The sequence below is a fragment of the Barbus barbus genome (assembly GCF_936440315.1).
Source record: "Barbus barbus genome assembly, chromosome: 31".
NCBI lineage: Eukaryota > Metazoa > Chordata > Actinopteri > Cypriniformes > Cyprinidae > Barbus > Barbus barbus.
Window position 1 is genome coordinate 7,420,902 of NC_136759.1, and position 25,308 is coordinate 7,446,209.

The following is a 25,308-nucleotide window of genomic DNA, read 5'->3' on the forward strand; positions in this document are numbered from 1 at the left end:
TATTACTGTCTTTCCTGCATTTCTAATCAAATAAATGCAGCCTTGATGAGCACAAGAAACTTTATAGTAGCACTATAAAGCACAATATTTGACTTTTTTTATGCAAAACATATTAGAATATTAAGGCATACAGAGAAGAAAAGCATGTTTATTCTTGAAAAAAACAAAAACATGAGGATGAGTAATTAATGACAGACTTTTTTATTTTTGAGTGAACTCTTCCTTTAATGCACATCTCGTCCCACCTCCTTTATCATGTCACTGCAAGTGTTTCCAAATAAAAACATCTTATTAAAAAAAAAACCAGGCCAACAAAACAGCAGTGCCAGATTTATTGGTTCTGCCTGACCGTCTGAGGGGCCATAGAAAGGCCTGGTGGGGGAGGCATTGAGAGTATGTGCGAGACTGAGGCGGATCTGCCAGGCAATGAGTGCCAGGAGCACAGTTGTACCAGCACCTGTCTGTTCTATTGTTCCATCCACCAAACCAGCCACACTCATCCGCACCAACTGAACAAGACAGCTGCCTCTCTCTCATGTGTATCAAAGCAACAGCGTGACTCACCACTCCTAATGAGCGAACAGTTTAAAACCAAACTCACATAAAACAAGATGCTAGCTGAGAATAAAAAGAAATAAAGAGGTCTCTTGATGTGATTTGCAATAAGGTGGCAAATCGATTGTATCACGTAGAGTTTCATTATGAGGCTAGTTCTCTGTGATTAAATAAGTGGAGCATGGGAAGGTGAACATGGTCATTGAATTTGCGATTTCATTTGCTGTGTTTTAATGAGAGGAGCACCTTCTCCACCTGAGACCACATCTCAGTTTGCTTCATGCTTCAGTGGATTCGCTTACAGCACAAATATTTTTTATCTTGTAGAGCACACATACAGTACAGGAACAATCAATTTTTTGGCACTTCCTCTTGCACTTATTATCAGACAGCCTGTCTCTCTGAGGGTACGTTTAAACAACAGCAAAAAAAAAAATGAATAAAACAAATTGACAATTGTACAAAAAATAGGCAAGTTTTTCCTTTGCGCTTTTAAAAAATTTAGAGCACAGACGACAACACTGTCAGAACATTCCCTGTTCACATGGATCCACAGGAATGGCTAAAAACTCTATATGAATTAATAAAAATAAAAACTGTATTTGCTGACCAGTAGTTGGCGATGCCACTTTGTAAAGAAACACTACATGCATGCGCAAATAATATGTATCCGCATTACGTCAGCATTTTCACAATTCTGCATTTTTGTAGTTTACACGGAAACAATAATAGTGCTGTTTTCAAAATCCTGCCCTTTAAAAACCATTTTCAAAAGTGTGTATTTTCAGGCCACCAAAAAGCCATTGTCCGGTAAACGAATGGCCAAAACGCATAAAAAGTTTCCAGTTTTTAGTTGAAAACTGTGTTGTGTAAACCCTGTGAATTCACAGAATTTTTTTTAGCCTATTAAAATACTCTTATACGCCCCTAAAATTTAATTTATGGGTTGGTTTTTGTCTTATATTTCTATCATATCATATAGTTTAGCAATGTTGAAAAGGCAAGGGATCATATGAGACGATTTCACATTTTTCTTTGTCTTTGGAGAGTTACAAGCTGTTTGTGCATAGATAAGATCCGTAAAGTCACAAAGATTAAAGTCTCAAACCCAAAGAGATATTGTTTCTAAAAGTTAAGACTCGTCCACGCCCTCATTCAAACACGCCCCCACAACTACATTACTGTGTGGGAAGATTCGCATAACATCACCCAAATGTATACGCAAAGAAAAAAGGTGTAACTTTTATTCTCACTGTAGTATTTTCACCGTCGCTGCCATGGAAGCTGATATTGCAAATACGGTAAGGGATGTAACATTTCTGTCACACGCTTGAGGTATACGGCCAATTAACGCACTGGACTGGATAGCTGGCCAATCAGAGCACACCGCCTTTTCAGAACGATGAGCTTTGTAAAAATCGACACGTTTCAGAAAGGCGGGGAAGAGAGGAGCAACAGTAATCTACCATTTGTGGAAAATAATATGTTTTTTGAACCTTAAACCGTGTAAACACATTGCATTACACCAAATACACAAAATAATGTTCTTTTTAGCAACGTCATATGACCTAGTTCAAAAAAAAAAATCGTGTGAGCCATTCAGTTTTTTTTTTTTTAATTGCTTGACAGCGCTAACATAATAAACATGATTTTAGATTTATGGTGTAAAATGTGCTAATGTGTGACAACGTGTTAACTATAGTATCATACAGATCCTTATTATACAGTGTTACAAAAAAACTACATAAAAGAAGCACACAAAAGCATAAAGCACACTGATTGGCTCTAACACCAAGGAATAAAAAATTTTGAGACACTGAACTTGACTTTGACATGATTAAACCAGAAAAGGTGTTACATTCCAAATAAAACCCTCACCATACTTAGACATTTGTTCAGCATCACTCTCTCCAGTCTAACAAAGAAAATTATACAGCTGTTTAAACATCAACACTGCCTTCCTCAATCCATTATCACTTGTTTTATAATAATAATCATATTGTTTACTTACCACCCTTTACTGAAGTGACAGTTTTTGCCGACAGCATCTTCTCTTGGAAGAAATCTCTCCTCTGTTTAGACTCAATGAAGTGTTTAGACTGTTGTCATTGTGTCAAAAACAGCACAACCACCCCACACCGATCCCAGATTAGTGTGAGCACACAGAGGAGGGGAAAGCCATATGGAAGATAAGTAGTCAATGGATATGAAAATGGGAATTCACTCGGGACTGCTGTCACATGGTCCAAGCACTCCGGGCAAGTGCAGAGGGGACAGATTAATCATATTGTTCCTGCAGATGCAGAACAGAAATGATGGACAAATTTGAGCATTTTCACAATTTTGCAACATACAATGTTTTGGGAGTGAGACTGTAATGTTGAAAAATTTCAGATTCATGCAGAATACTAACAGAAGCAGGTCATGATCTTATTACCCCGTCACAAATTGAACAATATCAGCATGTGCACTGAAAGCAGACGGGTACTGAAGAGCCCTCTGGTGCATAGTAATGGATATATTATGCAAAGATGAAAACCTCAAGATCTGAACATAACTACATTATACAGAGAAACTTATCATTAATTTTGCAATTCCATTTGGTGCATCTATTGGTAAAAAAAGTGAAATATTTTGTCTCATATATGCAACAATTTTATGTCAAATATACTTAAATATTGTGATTTTTTAAAATATATTATATTAATGTAATATGTTAATATTTAAAAATTAAAAAAATAAAATTGTGACTATATATTTCAATGTGACTTTTTATCTTTCAGTGTGACCATTTCTTATTTTAAACTTCATCTGACCGTTACCTTTTTCTTTAGCTAAATGAAAACTGATTGGAAGTTTTTGATTTGGTGTCATTTTAGTATCGAGTTTTGTTTTTTTATTTTTTTTTTACAGTTGTATGTGGGTGAATTTTTATTTTTGTCTTTTCCATCAGCAATTTTATTTTAGCTAATGTTTTAGTAATCTTGTTCTGTGTTTTTGTCTTTTTAAATAGGTCTATACATTTCTATTAATATTTTTCATTTTTAGTTATTTTAGTAAATCAAGTTCAATTAAATGCAAATCAGAAATGTTGCTTTGGCAACTAACTGATGTTTTTTTTTTCAAATACTGTTTAATTGCAAATAACTTTAAAAGTTGCAATACTTAGTTTTTAGTTTAGTTTAATTCTAATAACCCTCTTTTGGATGGCAAAGTTTTAGCATGAATAGGCTGAATAGGACATTTTTTATTACATGTTTAGAATGTTTTACTACGCAAATTAAATAAAAAATATTTTTTTCCCCTCAAAATTTGAATAAATAAAACTCCAGAACCACAATGCAGTGCCTTTTCTCATAGATACTGTATATTTCATCCTCTCGATTGGCAGGGAAAGACTCTGAGAAGCCGTGCTGAAAATGAACATCAAATTCATGATCTATTCAGTGGACAATCATTCCAGAGAATGCTTTGAGCAAACAGGGCGACGTTTCAACATGTAGCTCATACATACCGTAGTGGATGGGCTGGAGGGACTGAACAGTGACAGCTCATCCTCAACACATCTGAAGAGATTTCCTCCCGGCTTGACTCAGGGACCTAATGTACTCAAAATGCAATTTGTCATCAGACAGACACCTATTCATCTATAGGAACTACCAGCACCCTTCAAACAGGAAAAAATCCCCAAAAGAAAGTAAGGGTTAAGCATTTTGCTCAAGGACACAGTGGCGAAAGGTGATCGCCGTAACTCTTGGTTCATGCATCACACCTTCTGGGCTTTGAACCTACAACCTTTGGGTTAGCAGGTCAGATCTTTAACTGTTAAGCTTTCACTAACCTTTTGTACTTTTGCCTGAACTGAAACATTAAATAACATTGACAGAAAACTACATCATCATCTACTCACATCGCTCCAAACCCATTGTACTTACATTTTTCAACGGAATTGCATTTTCCTCACAAAAAGACTTTGGACGTATTGAAATTGAGTCTGTCAAAATAATAAAACAAAGATTATTGGCGTACGTTTTATAAGAAAATACTATACTAAATACTTCTACTCAAACTTCATATTTTAATTCAATGTATTGCTGTTTCTTTGTAATTATTTGTCAAATTTAGCAATTTATGAGTCAAAATTATAAATAATTTTTACATCAATTTTTTTTCAGTGTACTAATTACTTTTAGCGTGCATTTACACTGTTTTTGTCTGTTTCAGAGCTTGACAGCCCTTGGTCACCATTCACTTTCATTGCATGGAAAATAGGAGCTAAGACATTCTCCTAAACATCTCCTTTGTTGTGCCACATAAGAAAGCATGTCATACAGGTTTGGAACGACATGAGCAGGAGTAAAACCTAAAAGTTTTATTATTAAAAACAATCTTACAACAGTTCACATATTCCATTTGCAACTTGAATTAACTGAGTGATATTGCACATTTACAGTAAGGGAATGAAACTCATCACAGCTGCACTCATGTGTCGTTGTTGATTGCTTGTGCATTTGAAGGATCCTTTATGTAAGGTGGCACACACCATTCCGCCAGCCTGCTTGAACAGATGCACAACACAGCCTGGCTGTGTGATATAATGGCAGAAGTATCTGAAGAATGGTATTTGGATTTAAATCAACAGCCTTAGGCGAGGTACGGGAACATCTCGGGCCTCTTCTGTAAACACAAGGCCCCCACTCCATAAGGAAAGCAGAGTTAATGCCACATGAAGAGCTGTAAAAAGAGGATGCACATTCATTTCATTTGTGGTTAGACTGAGAATGTCAATATTTTAGGTATGATGAGAGCAGTGCATTATGGGTCACGCTATTCAAGCATAACATTTCAAAGGAAATTACAGAATACAAGAATGAGAGACACAAGCCTTCTAGAGAGTGGGTGGATGATTGACATATGATGGAGAAACCCGCTGATGGAGAAGAGATATAGGAGATGTCTGTACAAATATGGGCTTCACAATTATTTTAATAATTGACATTAAATCAATTAAAGTACAGTTACAGGTGCTGCAATTAACTATTCATGAAAAGTGGCAATTACATTAGGCCTACACTTAAGTATTTTTAAATCATAAACTTGAATATGGACATTTATATACGTATATCAAAAAGCTGAATGAAAATAAATAAAATATTAGATGAAAAACTTTAACTAGCTGAAACAAAATAAATAAAACATTTAAAAAAAATAAACAGAAATATTTCAACAATTTAAGAAGAGTCCGAAAAAAGTAATTACATTTTGTAAAAAAAAAAAATTGACAAAATGACAAAAATTAGACTAGACTAAAATGAAAATGAAAACTGATCATATAAAAGTAAAAGCCAACTCATAATATTAATAAACACTAGTAAATTGTATTAATAAACTGAGCTAAAAGTACATTTTTGAACATGCTCTCAAGAGAAAACTTTGATTAAATGGATCAAAAATAAAAAATGTTGAGACAGAGGTAGTAAACTGAGGTTGATTTACAATTCTTTAAACTTGCCTCTAACACAAGGCATGTGCCTAACTGATCCAGTCAATGGCTAACAGACAGTGTTTTTGGATGAACCCAATTTTTAGAGGAATTTGGTTTAATATGCGCATCTATGGAAAGTGATGTGATGTCTTCTGCCTTTCTTCAGAAGCTGCTGCTATTCTCTGAAACACACAGTTGTTTATGAGCAGTCCTTGGGAAAGTTGTAGGCTGTGGGGTAGGTAACGTTGGCCTGATGACTGTAGGCTACAGTGAGACTATTTAGTGTTTGCTTCGTAAACCAACGTGTTTTTGAATCCAAAGTCAATTCACTGATTCACTTCCATGTACTGACTCATATTTGCTCATTGGAATCCATGTAAATAGTAAATAGTGGAATCCATATAAATAGATTCGAATCAAATAAAAAATGAATCCATTTGCTTTGAAAACACCAAGGTGAAGATCACTGAATTAAAATAATTATCATAGTTTAAGGGGGGGGGGTTACACGAAAATCAATAGTTTTCACCAAAATAGCCTAATAGTTAATATAGTGTATTGTTTAGCTAATCATATTGTTGCTACTTGAAATATTTATATATTTATTTGTATTTATCAGTGGTGGATAAGACGAGGAATCTTCCAGATTACCATAGTAATTTTCTGTAAGTGGTTAGCAGGCTACATTGTGAAAAATACGTTCTGCTTTATAAGATGTGCCAACCCTGCTTTCACATCATTTATTACAGGCGGTCTATTTTCTCCCTGGCAAAATGTTCCCATGTCTTTCACGCATTTATTTTCGTGATAGTACATTCCGCTGTTCCCTGCCGACAAATTACTTCTTTCTGAGAAAAGAAGCCCATTTTATCTGCCAACATGACAGTGTAAACTACCTACAGCTCAGTCTGCAAGGCACTAAATGATTTGCTTTGAATTAAGTAAAAATGATGGTCCTGTCAACCAAAGTTATAAAACCGTTTAAAGTCTATTCCAAGTTCATTCATTCATTTGGTAAGACGTAATATGCAGTTTAATGTACAGTCACTCTGTTTTTATTTATTTAATAAGTAAATAAATACAAGAGGTGCATGTTTAAGGTTATTTATTTGCATGCTTGTTTTCAATGTTCAATTTCTCATCTTAAAGTGGATAATATCCCGTTAAATAACTGTAAAATAAAGCCAAATAAAACCAAATGTTTCCACTATGGCAAAGTGACTCCATGCATGCACCTTTTGACATATTTGCTCCGTTCTTACTCAACAGATGGTGGCAGTAGCACACTTCCATTACAACAAGAAAAAAACAACATGTAATGTGTCGACTTATTTCATAGTTGCTGATTGTGTAACTGCACGCTTTTTGTAAACTTACATATAGCTTGTAAGGAAGCGATGTTTCATTTGTTATGCCAAAAATCTATATATTGAGCAGCTATTAAATACAAACATGTGGCCCGAAAGGAAACACTTCTGAAACAAAACCCAATGCATGGGACATGGAGGAGGTGTTTCAACGCTGAATACGTAATGTGTAATCAATATTATCACATTAAACCCCCTAGAGTGTAAAACTAGTCCAGGCATGAGAGCAGTGGACTGCTGTCACTCATTTGCATCTATTTTTTTCTTCTTCACAGACTTGCCTAGAATCAAGAGCACTTCCTATAGTTCATCATGTCAAGTACATATGTGACCTCCCTGAAAGCCACAGGTTTCCCATGGGAAAGTTCCCCAAAGTCCTGGAGAGTCTGCTTAGAGATCAGGTCATAACAGATAAACAGGTTGGACATGATTAGCGAATCTGTAACTTATGTTAACACACACACACACACATATTTAACAAAGCCGAGTTTAATATACTTTTAAATGTCACTGTGTTATAAGTGTGGGCCCCTAAGATTGCCTCCACGGAGATTCTGGGATGTGTGCATACTGAGGAGTACCTGTCCAACTTTATCAGCGGTAAAAATCAGCGAGAAAGATCAGAGGCGAACCGGATTCCCGTGGAGTTCTGGTTTAGTACAACGCTGCAGATATGAAACAGGTATGTCATTTAGTATGTGCTTAAAGTCAAAGATGTACAGTGAATTATCTGGGTCATATTTTACCCTTTATGTAGGGTTGTTTTAGTATTATTTATATGCCATTATTAAGCCTAATATTTTAAATGTGCCTCAATATCTAATAAAATTATTAATTTTTCATTTTATTATTATTTTAATTTTTAGTTTTTTATTATTTATTTATTGCTATGTTCCTTTGTCATTTTCTGGATTTTGTTTAATTAATATATATAGAAGCATACTGAAATAAGCATAAATTAAATTAATTAATTATGATAAATATTACCATGAGGTACATTTACAATTTGATTTAGATTTTTTGCATTATAGTACAGACCCTATTTGTTATTTAAAATAATGTCACAATGGAAAAAAGCTTTATTTTCTTATGCAAAACATAATTTCTTTTTTGTTTGTATATTGCACTAATGCATAGCTATGGAGGTTTGTAAAACTACAGTATATTGTTCTGTTGCCCCCCGTTCGGAAGTGTCATGTAATGTATTTCTCTCATGTGAGATGTGGTCCAGGCGGAGAGATCGCCCTGCAGAGGGGACTGGCGTGCAGTACAGCTGGAGGGACCCATCATGCCTTCCCCAGCTATGCCTCAGGTTTCTGTCTGCTCAATGACCTGGCTGTCGCTGCCAAACACCTGATGGGTGAATCCACATCCAGGAGGAAGATTCTCTATGTGGATTTGGATGCATGTTTTATTTTTGAGAAAGAAATATTTAATAATAGTGGATGAATCATTTACATCTGAAGCTTTCCTGAATTATGTATAATAAGAATGATATATATATAATAATGTTTTCCTTTCCTCTGTTCACTAGGGTGATGGCACAGCATTCATATTTAATGATAACCGGATGTTTTCACCTTCTCAGTGCATTTCCTGTGCGAAAGCAGCAGAGTGACCTAGACGTCAGTTTGGAAGATGGCACTGAAGACGAAGAGTTCCTTTCCAAAGGTATTTTCATTTCACTTTCACTCATTTTCCACCGACACAAAAACATAACTTTTTGACTTTTAAATAAATGTAAATAATTTAAATAAATCTCTATTAAAGGAATAGTTCATATAAAATGAAAATTTGTTGAAATTTTACCCTCAGGCCATCCAAGATGCAAATGAGTTTTTTTTCTTCATTGGAACAGATTTGGAGAAATTTAGCATTAGATCACTTCATCTGCAGCGAATGGGTGCCGTCAAAATGAGAATCCAAACAGCTGATAAAACAGTAATCACAATAATCCACATGACTCCAGTCCATCAATTAATGTCTTGTGAAATGAAAAGCTGTGTTTGTAAAACACAAATTCATCATTATGGCATTTTAACCTTAAACTGGGGCTTTCCTGTAGCTCAAATGGTAGAGCATGGCGCTAGCAACGCCAAGATCATGGGTTCGATTCTCAGGGAAAGCAAGAGCTGATAAAATGTAAAACTGTAACTTGAATGCAATGTAAGTCGTCTGCTAAATGTAAATGTAAACACTCTGGCCAAACGATGAGTCCATAATCCATAATAACATGAAAAGGTTCATTCCCTGCTGTCCTCTCACATCAAAATCCACTGACATATTTGTTTAAAACTGTTTTTGCTTGTAAACAGTGCTTGATCTGTGAATATTTCTCTCCTGATTCAGATAATGTTTCACTGAAAAAGCATTATTATGGATAGAGATCATTTATCGAATTTCACTGTATTTCATTCCAAGTTAAAAACGCTATAATGATGGATTTGTTTCTTACAAACACGCAGCTTTTCATTTAAAAAGACGTTAATTGATGGACTGGAGTCATGTGGATCATTTTGATGTTTTTATCAGCTGTTTGTACTCTCATTTTGACGGCACCCATTCACTGCAGAGGATCTGCTGAATTTGAAAAAAAAAACAGTAACACTACAATAAGGTGTCATTTGTTAACATTGCTTAAGTTGAGTTGTTCGTTGTTTGTTCATGTTAGCTCACAGCGCATTAATGTTAACAAGCACAACTCGTGATTTTAATAATGCATTAGTAAATGCTGAAATTAACTAAGATTAATAAATGCTGTAGAAGTATTGTTCATTCTTAGTTCATGTTAACTAATGTGAACTAATGAACCTTATTGTATAGTGTTACTGAAAAGATAATCTCTTCTACATCTTGGATGGCCTGAGAGTGAATACATTTTCAGCAAATTTTAGTTTTTGGATGAGCTATTTCCTTAAATAAACCAGTGTGTTTACTATGGTAAAATGCATGAAGTCATTTCCTGTACAGTCCAGGAACTCCTCCCTTGGTTACTGGAGGCACTCCGGCCGGATCTGGTGCTCTGTGATTCTGGAGTGGATCCACACTGGGAGGATGAACTTGGAAGATTTGTCTCACAGATGAAGGTGAATCCTTTCACTCTATTGCGTACATATATCATATATTGTAAAATTCAAAGCAGTGTTTTATGTAACTGACCCTTCAATGACTGCATTTACCCAACATAGGACTTTACCAGAGGGATCTTTATGTACTTCAGACAGTCATTAAAAAGGGCATTCCTGTGGCTGCTGTCATAGGAGGAGGCTATTCCAGAGATATTGATCGACTGGCGCGCAGGAACTTAATAATTCACAGAGCTGCATCAAAGGTGAGGTCACAGAATTCATAATGAAAGTAACATGGTATTTCATGGACCTGCGTGAATTGAACATGGATATTATTGGGTGCCGTGTACCAAATTAAGCTATATATTTATTAATTTTAAGTATTTTTATATATATATATATATATATATATATATATATATATATATATATATATATATATATATATATACACACACACACACACACACATTGCTTTCTATCCTCTTTATCACAAATGTAAACAGTAGTGTTGCACTTTCAAAGGTTTATATGCTTTTAATGGTTCCCATTTCTGCATTTAGGTTTGGAGAGAATATGGACTTTAACTTCAAGATGAAAATAGACAGCCGTTGCTAAACAATCTAAGATTGTTGGGTGCTGAGAGGGACCATATGTACGTTCTGTAGTGCCATAGCCATTGTATGTAATAGATTTTATGAATAAAAATTCCACATTAATAGGGGCAGTCGTGGCCTAATGGATAGAGAGTTGGACTTGTAACCCGAAGGTCGTGGGTTTGAACCTCAGGTCCGGCAGGGATTGTAGGTGGGGGGAGTGAATAACCAACACATTGGTGAGACCCTTGAGCAAGGCACCAAACCCCCAACTGCTCCAAGGGTGCCACAGCATTGTCTGCCAACTGCTCCGGGTGTATGTTCGCTACTGTGTGTACACTTGGATGGGTTAAATGCACAAATTCCGAGTATGGGTCACCATACTTGGCCACACACCAATTCCCCCTTAATTATTTATTATTTATAAATGGTTGGGTTTTACAAAGAAAAAAAACTTACTTGCCAGTGTCGGTCACTGTTATTATTATTAGTAGTATTCTTTAATTAATATCTTCATTAAAAAATACATGAATTTGAGCCCAGTAGATCTTTTATTATACCATTTATTAATGCTAAAATAATTCTTAATGCCGTTTTATTATAAACTGTTTTACAAAGCACAGAATTAATTACTGGTCTGTAATTCTACACCTTTAATTAATTACAGATTAAAAATTTATTTGAGCCAGCATTCAAATAAAAACACAAATGCTTTTATAATATAATAAGTTGTGTTTCATGAAGTAGAGAATTAATAAATAGTGTGTTGATATGACTTTTTTTGGCTTATTTTTTAAGAACATATTTAAAGTAACTTGAAATTTGACCTTTTTCACTGTAAAGACACGTATTTGCACCAATGGGTCAGATAAAACTAAATATAGTGCTTTTATTATATTGAAGTCAAAAATACACATAAAAATGGTTCGAGTTTAAAGGAAAATTAAAGACCTTTGTTGTGACATTTTGACATGGTCAAGTTACACCAATACAAACATACACAATTTACAACACCAGCACATACAAGTTGTTCAAGTTTTAAAGATGGAAATTCATCATGTGCAATCAATGAACAAGCTGTCGACTAGTTAAAATCTTGTTTAAAAGCTTCAGAGCACAACACAACAGCTAATACTAACCACATAACAACACCTACACTGACAAACTCCTGAAGAGTGTTCAATAAGAAAACGCCAGTTATGTGCTCACATCGTTTGGTTCAGATGTGCTTTTTCAGGCAGGCATTGCTTAAGACAGTTACAGTGATACACCATTAAAATCAGTGCAAGTGAAGTCTATTTTCAACTCAACACTTAAGACATCACGAAGAATGGAGACTAAAGCTAAATTTAGAATAGCAAATTTCAGAGTGCGACTAGCTTTAGGGTTACGACTTGGACCAACACTGGTCTAGTCAAAGCATCAATACCTTGCTTGTTATTGCCATTGATACTGAACTGCTAATGTTAGCTAAATATTAGCTCTCTGGTTCCAATACTTAATCTCAAACTAAAACTTTTAAAGACCTCAAAACGGATTAATTAAAATATTTAAGATGAGATTTAAACCTTCCAGACTTGGACTTTCTCAGCCACTACGCACCAATTGGCATGGTCCAAGTAAGTGTGCAGAACATGGAGCTCATCAACATGGTTTTGGATCAACTGTGTCAGTTCTCCTTCCCTGAATACGTGGTAGTATCTCAGACAAGAGTCCTTCAGCTGTTCACTGCTTTGTCCACTCATGCAATCGCTTTCTAGAAGAGACGCTGTGCTTTCCTGCCTCTGCAAGGGCTCTTGTTGGCTTGATTTACCTTCTACCTCCACGTGTCCTTCAAGAGTTGACTGATCCCTCTGGTAGGACACCAGATCAGGCAGTGGTACTGAGGTACAATCATGGACGAGCTCCACAGGAACAGTCTCATTTCCATTCCCAGAACTTCTGTCGTCATTTTTATGGACCTGTTCGTTGGGATCTGAGATGAAGACGTCTTCTAGACTGGTTCTGGAAGAGGATGAAAAGAGGCTGGACATCTGCCTGATGAGACCTCTACTGCTAGTTCGTCGGCTTCTGCTTTCCGACACGTCATCGACAGGGGTTTGTAAAGTGCTGGAAGAGGAACGGGACACGGTCAGACTGGTAAAGTCCAGCACTGAATCCAAAGATCTGGAGAAGAACCAAAGCCTCTGTTGTTTCTGCTGGCCGGGGCTGATCAAGTCGCCTTCGTCCACCATGGAGGATGTGCTTCTCATTTTCCTGTGCTTGTCGCTGGAAGCGCAGTCGTCGCTAACGCTTTGGGTTCCGTTGCCTCGCTGTCTGAGCGCGGGAGATAAAGGGGGATTGGGGTTCCAGGGTATGAAGATGTCCTGCTTCTCAAACTTGCGCCTCTTCTGCTCCATGGCCCAAACGTAAATCATGATCCGCCCTCCCACACGCAGGGTGCGCGCCATCTCTTTTATTGCTCGGATACGCCGTTCTTTGGTGGACATGTGGTGGATGACTAAGCAATTGAAAGAAATTGTATTCATAGGTCATTGATATATATTCTAGTGATTTCAAGGAATAGTTAAACCCAGAATTAAATTTGTTACCCTATGCAGTACTATAAATAAAACCTATACTTTTGCCATGTATGCAATCAATTTAATTATACATATACATAGTCAACTTTAAAGCTATATATTTATGACCTCCTTTTTAATAATGTCTTTTTATTGTATCATATAGTTGTGTTTTACAAAGTAGAGAATCATTAGTTATTATAAGGTTGTTAGTTTTACCCTTTTAATTCAGCATTTATTATTTTAATGCATATAATTTTCATATGCAAATAATTTATTTAAATTTAATTAAATTCAATAATGTCCCACAATTAATACTCTTCATTGTTATTATTCATAATAATAATAATAATAATATCAACAATCATTTTAAATTAAAAACATGCAAACAAAAAACATTAAAAACATTTAAATCAAACTAAATATAGTATTCTTATAGTATATATGGTGAAATTGTTATTTTAATGTTTTTCATATTCATTTAAATAATATTTATAATTAAAAATAATATACTGATTCAGTGAGTCAGTATTGCCCCATATCAATAATGTCCCACATGAACACCGTTGATTGATATTATTATTCACAACAACAACAACAATAAAATAGTAAAATAATTTTAAATTTAGAAACTAAAATAAAAATATGCACACTAAAATTTGAATCAAACAAAATATAGTATCCTTATATATAGAGAGAGAGTAATTGTTTTCCAATGAAGAAATAAAATACAGGTTTAGAAGCTGGAAAAATGCAACAGTGAGTAAATTATAACCAATTTTAAAGACAGTGTCCCTATGTCAAAGGACAAATCTCTGAATAATAGAAAACCAAAATCAATGCAGAAAGCCCAGCTCATAGCGGTGGGCTGTTTCCTGCATTTAGTGGGGGCTTTCAGAGTGTTTAAACCATTATGAGACTCTGATATCATCAATGGGCACATTAATCTTCTATCTGAGGATTCACGAGGGGTTGCCAGGTGACCCAGCTGTACAGCCTGACAACAAATACTCCCAGGCATCTTCCAAGAAGCACTAATCTCCTGTAGCCTAGTAACACCTCGTTCCCTCCACCTCATAAAGCTTCAATAAACCTATATATCCACCCCATTTCAAGTTAATGGCAGCACTACCAGCTGATTGAAGTTGAAGTGTTTGATCGTGGAAATACTAGTATGTTAATGTGGGTGTCTGACATTATGAATTGTGCTCCTATGAATGTACACCCTCATAGATCATTATGCTAATGATCTCATGTCAGAGCCTGAAACCCAGATGTCCGCACTGCATGTTCCTTTTAAAGCAACATGACCTTTTACTGTTCCAGTACATTCAGCACTAAAATAAGACATGGATGTACATAAAAGGAAAGACAAATCATTGTAATTCAATTAAATGTGAAATAATTTTGACTAGTTTAAATGACTAATATGGATGGGAATTTTAAAAGAAAAAAATATGAAATTGAAAGCTTTTCAAGCGGGAATAGTTCTTGCTGGCTGCACGCAGCAACAAAAAGCACAACCAGTGTGGACCATTCAGAAACAAATGACTAAGGAGTCGATTCTTGTATATGATTCTGGAAAAATATTCATAAACTTGTGCTTTGTCAGGATTAATCATTCTAATGACTCACTGAATCAATCCGAACAGTTCTTCACTTATTCACTGAACGAAAAGTCAGTTGTAAAATTAATAAAGTGCTTCCTCAAAAGTACTAAAAGAATCAATGGAAGTGGAATCTGCCTCAGAACCTGAATGAAATTTAATGTCAGGGTTATTATAGTTAATAAATAAAATAAACATTAAATGAAATAAAATATTACCAAAATATATATATATATAAGCTAGTTCAATGTAGTTAAAGTAACATTTCTCATGTTCATCAGTTTAACTGAATGTGCTAAAATAAACTGAAAATTAATAAAACTATATAGACATTCAAAAAACAAAACAATTACTAATAAAAATGACAAAAATACACATCGAAATGGTGAATGTTAAGATGTTTGTCTCTGCATTACCTGCGAAAATTATATGAATAAAATGTATTGTCAAGATATATATACTATAGCCTGTGTGTGTGTTCTCGGTTTTATTCAAGTATTTTTTTAATCTAAATATTTTTTTTTAATGAAAAATATAACTATTGGATTGTAAGAAGTAGAGAATTAATTTGTCTCAGTATTTTTACTATGTTGATTATCAATCAGTTGATTAACTGAAGTTTTATATATATATATATATATATATATAATAGCCATTTGAGGTTTATTATTATTACTGAAAGAATCATTATTATTAAAAGAATCATTAATGTAATATTTAAATAACTGAATCATTAAATGAATGTAAATGAGAATCGGAATGAATCCATCCGAATGTTTTAGGGCATTTATTTTGCTGCATTACCTGCAATGGAGAGCACTGCATCAAAACAGTCATCTCTGTAGGGTAAACGCAGGCCATCGCAAAGCTGCACCTCGTGACCTCGACTCCACGCAGAGTCCACCAACGGCTGACAAACATCACAGCCCAACTTAAAGATATCCTTGTTGATGTGCAGATATTTGCCATTGCCACATCCTGCAATAATTAAAAACAATAATCAGTGCATGTCATAAAAATGAATCGAAAGCAGAAAATTGTTTTTTCCTCCTGGATGATTCACTGGGTTGTTTTTTCCAGTCTCGTACTGTAATAACTTTGGTGCCCATTCATCCTTATTAAACTTTAATATGAATAATTGCATTTCCTTTCAAACAGCGGTGAAGTAAATGCTGTCAGCTAAGTCTGTATGTGATAACGGGCCATTAAGCTTTTCAAGGCAAAAGAATAAAGACAAGATTACATGGGTTTCTTTTCAGCTGTAGGAGACAGTGATTGTTTACCAAGAAAGCATGACTTTGACACTAGTAAAAGCATATTGGCCTTTCTGAGAGTTTTAGTCCTCGCTTGAGAGACATTAAAGACAGAACGTGAAGCCTTACCGACATCAGCCACGATGCTGCCGGGCTCCTGCTCTAGCAGGAACTGTTTGACCTTGGGCCAAGCTTTGTAGCGGCTGTCGTTGAAGTAGGGTGCGATCCTCTCGTACACGCTGTGAACATGGTCTCTCTCCAGCTGGCTGGCAGCCTCGTCCATGCTGCTCTCCATTAAACCCCACAGAGCATCTTTACCACTTAGCCAGACAGAGAGAGGAGGAGAGAGGGAGGAGGAGAGACATGAAATGAGACCTAAAGATTGAGTCGCCCTCTGCTTAATGCTTTGGTTCCACAGCCATTTCAGAAAAAAAATGAATTCAGTGCGACATTTTGATTGGTTGCTTCTATACAGCAGTACGAGCCTGGAGAATATACCTGGGTATATGTAAAGAATTGTCATATTTCACCACAAAAAAGGAAGATATATTTACAGTTAGGTCCATATATATTTGGACATTGACACAATTTTATTATTTTAGCTGTTGACCAAAACATAAGTTAGTTATATAATGAATGTGGACTTAAAGTGCACACTCTGAGCTTTAATTTGAGGGTATTCTCATCACAATTGAAGGAAAGGTTATGGAATTACAGCTTTTTAATATGTACCTCCTATAGGGATGCATTGAAACGAAAATTCTTGGCCGAAGCCGAAACTGAACAAAATGAAACACTGGGCCGAAGACCGAACACAGTTTTCTGCATTTTACCCCAAGTATTTTGCCAATTTTTTTCACAATTGCATAAATTAAATAACTAAAATGTGCATTTTACTGTTTTGTCTTGCTTTCAAAAAAAAATTTAATACAAAACAACATTTTAAAAATATTTACTTGACACATAATTTTTTAACATACTGTAGCAGACATTATACCAACATTTTTTGGTCATTTTTGAAACCCCCTTCTTGAATCAGACATGTATTTTTACTGTACAAATAAATGCAGCCATGCTGAGCAGAAGAGACTTTTTAAAACGTTAGACAATATTACAGATCCCAATTTGAACACTATGCGTGAATGTTATAATGAATGTATTAATAGAGCTGTTGCAATTATTATCATCATTATTACTGTCTTACTTTTTAATTTTATTTTACAGAACAACAGTAAAATTACAATACTAACATGAATGAATGTTGACGGAGTTCTTGCTATTTTTCACATTTATTTTGGCGGAAACCCACAGGAAGACCTCAGTGCTTTTTGTTGACAACAGCAGATTTATAAATGATTGTCATTATGAATTTGGGAAGATGTTTGTCGCACATATCACATTGAACAACTGACGAGTAACACTGTTTCAGTGCAGATTTTCCTTGTGCTTTGCACTTTGAGCCCTGGCTAACAAGCAGATAGCGTCACGAGCTCCTGCAGTGCTGTCAGATTACATGCGATTTGTGCGCGTATTAAACATAGCCTAATATTCTGCAGTTTAATTGTTTAAGGGCATTTCACGATTTCATTCATCATACAGTAACCAGCAACAACCACCCCTTCCTCTTCTCATCGGAGACATGCGATGGTTCCACACTGCCGACATGTTTTCTGCATTATAAAGAGTGCGCACCTCTGTTTGATCGGGTCACGTCATTGTTCAATACAATTTATTCGATTTTTTCGCTTATTCACCGAAAGAGCTTTTTTTTTTCTTGCTATTTTCGGCCGAATAATTTCGGTTGCCAAACATTCCTAGTACCTCCCCACTTTTTCAAGGGACCACAAGTAATTGGACAGTTGACTCAAAGCCATTTCATGGACAGATGTGGGCTATTCCTTTGTTATTTTTACATCAATTAAGCAGGTAAAAGGTCTGGAGTTGATTCCAAGTGTGCCATTTGCATTTGGAAGCTGTTGCTGTGAACCCATATCATGCGGTCAAAGGAGCTCTCCATGCAAGTGAAATATGATTGTTAGGCTTCAAAAACAAAACAAATCCATTAGAGAGATAGCAGGAACATTAGGAGTGACCAAATAAGTATAATACTATTATTATGGTCAACTGCTCAGGTACCTTCAATCAATATGTGGTTGAGTCAGACGACCACTCTTTTGCCACTGGAAAAGTTAACTTATGATTTACATCAAAGATCTGAGGGGTTCTGGCGCATTTGGGCCTCTATGAAACTTTCTAGAGTTAAGAATTAGCTGTACATGCTATTATGAGATACCAGTACCACTGTTTTGTTTTATTGAAAAATCTAATGAAAATAAAAACTAATATATTAGAGATGGGACAAAAATCGATTCACTTAACTATCGCGGTATTTTTAAAATCGATTTTTTTTTAAATACCAGAATCGATATTAATTCATATTAAATGCATTGCTTTATTTTAGTCCTTGCTTATATACTAGGCGGAGAAAAAGCAGCAGAGGTGGAAAGAGTATGAAAATATTCACTCAAGTAAAATTATCATTACATTAATGACATTTTACTTAAGTAGAATGTTCCTGGAGGGCCACAGCCCTGCACAGTATAGATATCAGCTGGATCAGCTGTGTTTAATTAGGGTTATATCTATACTAATCTAATCATTTAGGCTTATTTGAAAACTACATGGTATGCGTGTTGGAACAGGGTTGGAACTAAACTCTACAGGGCTGCGGTTTGACACCCCTGGGATAGGCCTATAAATCTCAAAGTTGTTTTTAATTAAAGGAATCAGTTATTTAGAATAATAAGACATTTGTGCTGTTACCAGGCAAATTAAATCAATATCAACAAAATTCATCTTTGCAATGCAGAGGAAACACAGAAGCTCATCTGAAGTGGAATTTAGATGCATTTACACACGGTTTAATGCAGGACATGAATGCATTTAGCCTGCAGTTAAAATTGCAGAAATAATGTTTTGATGAGTCATTGCGATTGAACCGAATCATTTAAACCGTTGATTCATTCAGGAAAGAAACACCGGCATTGCTCAGAGACACAAAACTGTGCTGTGGTGGCTGTTTAGAATTATTTTTGTTGCCGAAATAGAGCAAAAACAGGCAATATGAGGTCTAAACTTCTTGTATTTTGAACTGTTGTAAAAAATCTATATGTAATCATGCTGAAAAAAGGGCACTCTTCGTGTGATATTGATTTACTATATGAAATTATATAAATATATACATTTTCTGCACCTATATCTTCAATTTTGTGATCATTCTAAATGCTTTTTAACAGACTGACTCTAAATGCACGCGCGCTCTAGTCACTCTGTAGGAGAGTTTTGTTTGGTTTTTGGCAAAATACTGATAATGTTAAATTGCACATCGTTAAAACAACAATTACGATATTATCGCAGACGATATCGTACACCCTGCACCACTGTCTTTTTGGCTAATTTGTTTAAAACCTTTTGCTAAACTGTCAAAGCTTCATTTTAACCACCAAAGCAACGATGCAAGTATGTACCTTATCTCTACATGCTTGCGGTGATGTCCAGATTTTATAAGCGGCTAGTTTGGTCTCCCTAGGTAAACACAGCTTACACTGCATAATAGAGCATAAACATGGCCAGGGGTTCACTTCATTTCCTTTGAGTTCAACTTCAGCAGAATACAACGGGGTTTGGTTTTCAGCTGGGTCTGCACCATAACGCCTTTCTTGATTCCAGGGAGCCTTTTTTTTTTTTTTTTTTTTTTTAACTCAGTAATTAATGTGTTTTAAAATGTAGCGAAGTACAATACTTCAAACAAAATATACTTAAGTAAAATTACAGATTTGAAAAATTACTTTAAAAAGTGGAAGTACTCAAAAAAGCTAACGTTACTCAATTACAGTAAGGCGAGTAAATTAGTTCCTTTCCACCTCCGAAGAACAGTACAGACAAATCAGATAACTGTACTGCGTGTGTTAGCTGGGAAGGATTTGCATGAAGGGATGATATTCATTCTATTCAGGAGCAGTTTCCACATTTCATTAACAGTTCATGTTGATATTGTATATTCACCATGGTTGTTTCCATAACCCAAAATGACCATGTTATTTTCACTTTGTGTCATTTTGTATATGTTTAAATGACTTTGGTGGCTCAAACCAACCCCGTTGTATTCGGCTGTATTAACAAAAACTAATTTGGGACTGCTATTTAATAGCCTTACCTTATAGGCTGTTTATTCAGTATTAATTATATTCTTAACAGTCATAATTTTTGTGAAATAAATTTGCTTAGTTTTTTATCAAATTAGACACACACACACACACTTCATTTTATTAATGGAACTAGTTTGATGGGCACTATTTCAAAAAGTATTTTTCTATTAGACTTTTTGTGTATATATATTATATAAAAAAAAATACACTGAAATTATGTTTTAATTATAATAGTTTAAAAAGTGTGTGTATAATTTAAAAAAATTTATAAATAATAATTCTAAATAAAAAAAAAAATGTACATGCTTAATGGTCATAATATCACCATGCAAAAAAAACAACAACAAAATAATAACAACAATAATAATAATAAATGCAATCTCAAGGAAACTAATTGCATATATTCACAATGAGAACTAAATGACTGGCTGAAGCTGAAGTGTTTGATTAATTCTTTGCTCGCCTCTTTTCCATGATAAAGTCATTTAGTAAACTGTTGCTCTTCTGCCACTTGACTGCGACAGCACAGACAGATGAGGTTGTACGCCTCCTCATAGCTGAACATCACTTACCAGATGTCCAGTACAACAGCATCATGCTTCACAATCAACACATGACTGTTCATCATTTCCCACCTTCAAACACACACTACATCTTCCTCAAACAAAGATTTGAAGCAGAAACAGTCAGATATTTCTGTGCTTGTCTTACTGCAGACTGCAGCATAACTGAAATGCAGAGTGGACAGCGCTTTTCAAACTGTGCTGCCACTTCTGATTTGTTTTCAAAGCCTCGGCTGTCATATAACTGCTACTCTTGAAATTAAATGCATCAGCTTTACAGGTTTTGCTTTATCTATCTGTTTATTGTCGAGTATGTGACCTATAACACCAGATGCATTTGAAAAAAGGTGTTGCATTCAGCTGTAAAACCAGATTAATTGCCCATTAGCTGGTTGAGTTGTTGCAAGTTGAGAACTGAAGTCACGGATCAATAAGAGGATCTGAAGCAAATCCACATTCGATGGTGATCTACTCTCCTGTGTTTCAAACGACAACGCTTGGTCAATAATCTCATGGTCCGGCCAGCAAATCGATGAGACTTTCATGTTGGCTGCCAGAAGGGTTTAGACGAGTCTGCAAAGTATGAATGCAATGCGATGACCGTTTTAGGCCTATTCCATTTTCAGTATTACTAAACAAATAACCTGAATCTATAAACAGTGGTTTTGGGTTGTATCAAAGCCATTGTCAATAAGCAATTGAGTTTTTGGGATATTTCAATGAAAACAAGAATGCCTCGGTGGCTTAGAAATGTAGTCCGCTGACTGTTATGTAAAAACAGAAAGCCCTTCAGCTGAATCACGTTGCCCTAAAGGGGAAACTCCACAGCTGAAATCGCAGATGAGCCGTAAGAGACAACACAGCAGCATGTGGGCTGATCGTATGTGTGCGACTTGACAGAAGGTGTGTGATGTGCAGGCCAAAAAAAGAAATGAATACAGAAATGTAAATTTCCATGCAAGAAGACGGTTGTGTTTGGAAGCATCTTGCACAATAGATCTTTTAAAGTTAAAATAAAATGAAAACTGCTTTTGTAATGTACTTATAGTGAATGGTTCATTGGTGCAAGTTATTGCCATTAAAAAAAGAAAGATATTTAGACTTATAACACTTGTTCACTAATGGATCCTCTTCAGTGAATGGGTGCCATGAGAATGATTCCAAACAGCTGAAAAAAACATGTTTGTAATAAACAAATCCATCATTATGATGTTTTTAACTTCAAACCATAGCTTTCACTTTACAAGTCTGAGGATTATTGTGATGTATTTAATCAGCTGTTTGGACTCTCATTCTGACGGCACCCATTCACTGCAGAGGATCCATTGTAAGTAAATGATGTAAGGCCAAATTTCTACCAATGAAGAAACAAACTATTGAACTATTCCTTCAAAAATAAGACAACACAGAGCTTTGTGTGATTATTTTAGTGTATGTCATTTTTAATTTCTCACTATCCAATCAATTCCAGATTGATAAAGTCAAGTCACGTAAAGTTTTTCTAAGGGTATGTTTACACAACAATGATTGTGCTAAAAGAAGGGTTTTTCCTTTAACAATCCCTGTTCATACGGATCCGCGAAAATGACTAAAAATGCTGAGGGTGAGTAATTAAATGACAGAGTTTTCATTTATTGGGTGAATAATCCCTTTAAGGAAGTAAATTGGAGTACAAGAACTCCACAAGACAACAAAAGAAGGGACACAATAAATATCTTTTGACTTTGGCCAGTAAACAACTACTAGAAACCGTGAAGAACACCACACTGCAACATTCAAATCATTGTGGTGATGAGTTTGGCATAGGTAAGCTTCTCTCATATGTTCTACAGAGAAAAGATAGCCTTTAGTTATTATGGTCATTTGTGGTCAGAAAATATTCAAACAGGCCCTTTTGGAAATGAAATACAAGAAATAACTGCAAGGGCTGCGTTCGCATAGATTCTCTCTCCATGGCAAAATATCCTCACCACAATTGTTTTCTGAGAAGTCATTTTAGACTTGCGCTGGCTTTCTGGCCTTGAGAGTCTTGTCAACAAGCAAGCAATATTAAAGGTCATCAAGGCCGCACTGCATCAAATAAAGAGATAGTGGACGACGACCTTAGAAATGTCACCTCACTGAAAGATGTCAACTGCTTGGTGTTGCTCCAACGCACCTTTAGAAAATATCAAACCTCTGTCAAAGCAAAACTGTGACTTTCTGGAGGTCTTCTGTTTGGAGCGTTATGATTTCATCTCCCTTCGGACCCTGCAGTCGGCTCCGTTCTGCTGAGAACTCTGAGGGTCCCTCATTACGAGACTATTTTAAGATCACACCCGCTGACAGAAGGATGGGAGAGAAGCGCTACGGTGTCATCACCTCACACAGCCCTGACGAGACTCAGATCGCATCCGACTGTCCCTTCAATTCATTAAAATGCTCAACTCGACAGGCGTTATGTAAGCAGCTGCAAGCTGGATGTTGGGAGAATACTGAACAGCAACATCTAAATTTAGAAACAAGCAATACCCGCCAGACCACTATTCTCTTACAGAGAAACAGTGGCTCTGACTCAGTTCCACTGGAAACATGGAATGAACAATAAAGACTTTCATTGTTTAGTCATTTATCCATTGATAGGCTTACTACTCCATGCAAGTTTCCCATAACTGATGCAGCAGATTTAACTTAAATAACTTTTTTAAATCTAAACACTGCTTATTCTTATTAAATAATAACTTGATAGTAGTATAGTATGCAGCAGAGTGTGTGTGTGCATGTGTATATATATATATATATATATATATATATATATATATATATGTGTGTGTGTTTATACACACACACGCAAATACATGTCACAATCATTATTTCTGCATTGATATTTAATATTCTCTATGAATAGCAGATGGTATCTAATTATAGTAATTACGCTAATTAATTGTTGTTTTTACGACAAATTGTTTATAACAATAATCAATTATTTTTCATATATTACAAAAAATATTTGTGGTTTTATTAATAGACATAATATAAATTATATTATTGCAAATAAAAGAAAACAGTAAACAGATTTTATATAGACTATGAACAATATAAAATAGGCTATATATATATATATATATATATATATATATATATATATATATATATATAGCATGCATACATCATAAAACTGGTTTACATATATAATTAATTGTTATAAAAATATATAAAAGTGACTGATGCACATATACAAACACACGTGTGCGCATATATATGTATATGATCTCAGCTACATAAACAACAGGAAATACTTGTTCCTTCATTCATGTTTCTCAGGAATCATTACACTAAGATCCTGCTGACCCTTGATGTTGATGTAGAAAGTTTAAAACGCCAACAGAAAGCTTCTTCAGAGATGTAATCTTCGTTAAATAAACATGCATTTCACACACTGGTGTTACTGTTTATCTTCACGCGCAAACTACACACAGAACTGTCCTTCAACGCGAAGCAATACAAATCTATGTATTTCCATTTGAAAGTTTTATCCCATGTTTGTATGCAACACGCGAATTAGCGTCGTATACATCCTCTGAATCAAACCTACCTCTCTCTCAAGCTTGCAGTCGCAGAAGCATCAAATCCGACGGGAGGCTGGTTCTTTAATTCGCGACATTACATTAATGTAAAAAGTAAAAATAGTGATAAAACATCGACAACCCCACATTGACTGTGTGCAACAGACCGTGCACACTGGGGATGTGTCATTAAATACATGCTCACTACGCTCGACCTCTAGTCTGGAGTGATGTCCGATTCGCGAACAAATCATTCTTTTGAACCGGTTCTTTTTAATGATTCAGTCGAACCGATTCGCAAATGATTAAACGCAGCGTTTGGCATTATACAATTCAAGCAGATTGGAAAAACACATTACAAACTGCATCAGACTGGATGGATAATAAACTACAAGCTAATGAAATAATAATAAACTAATAAACTTAGCCAAAAACGTATTAAATACATTTTAAATGCCACTTGTAAGGAAACACTGTGATGAATCAAAGTTCAACAAACC

The 25,308-nt window shown here is 35.3% G+C and overlaps 1 protein-coding gene and 1 pseudogene across 2 annotated transcripts; one reads left to right on the forward strand and one right to left on the reverse strand.

Annotated features, from left to right (window-relative positions):
* Window positions 1–395: 395 nt before the first annotated feature.
* LOC306851268 (uncharacterized protein-like) lies at window positions 396–12,323 on the forward strand (annotated as a pseudogene). The gene is made up of 9 exons: window positions 396–447; window positions 7,478–7,569; window positions 7,683–7,826; window positions 7,929–8,101; window positions 8,639–8,820; window positions 8,942–9,078; window positions 10,378–10,493; window positions 10,596–10,738; window positions 12,309–12,323. The product of its transcript is annotated as an uncharacterized protein-like (transcript).
* On the reverse strand, window positions 11,937–25,055 carry LOC306851502 (putative tRNA methyltransferase 9B). Its single transcript, XM_079387784.1, has 4 exons — window positions 24,838–25,055; window positions 16,622–16,812; window positions 16,044–16,217; window positions 11,937–13,571 (listed from the first exon to the last, which is right to left on the reverse strand). The coding sequence occupies exons 2-4, from the start codon at window positions 16,785–16,787 to the stop codon at window positions 12,634–12,636; spliced, it is 1,278 nt and encodes a 425-aa protein (XP_079243910.1). The 5' UTR covers window positions 16,788–16,812; window positions 24,838–25,055; the 3' UTR covers window positions 11,937–12,633.
* Window positions 25,056–25,308: the final 253 nt, after the last annotated feature.

What these genes read in the sequence shown, in the direction of transcription:
- LOC306851502 (XM_079387784.1), bottom strand. Translation starts at nt 16,787, where the DNA reads ATGGAGAGCAGCATGGACGAGGCTGCCAGCCAGCTGGAGAGAGACCAT. An exon ending in CAGCATCGTGGCTGATGTCG is followed by an intron (nt 16,218 to 16,621) that starts GTAAGGCTTCAC and finishes TAATTATTGCAG; the next exon opens with GATGTGGCAATGGCAAATAT. An exon ending in TGCAGTGCTCTCCATTGCAG is followed by an intron (nt 13,572 to 16,043) that starts GTAATGCAGCAA and finishes TCAATTGCTTAG; the next exon opens with TCATCCACCACATGTCCACC.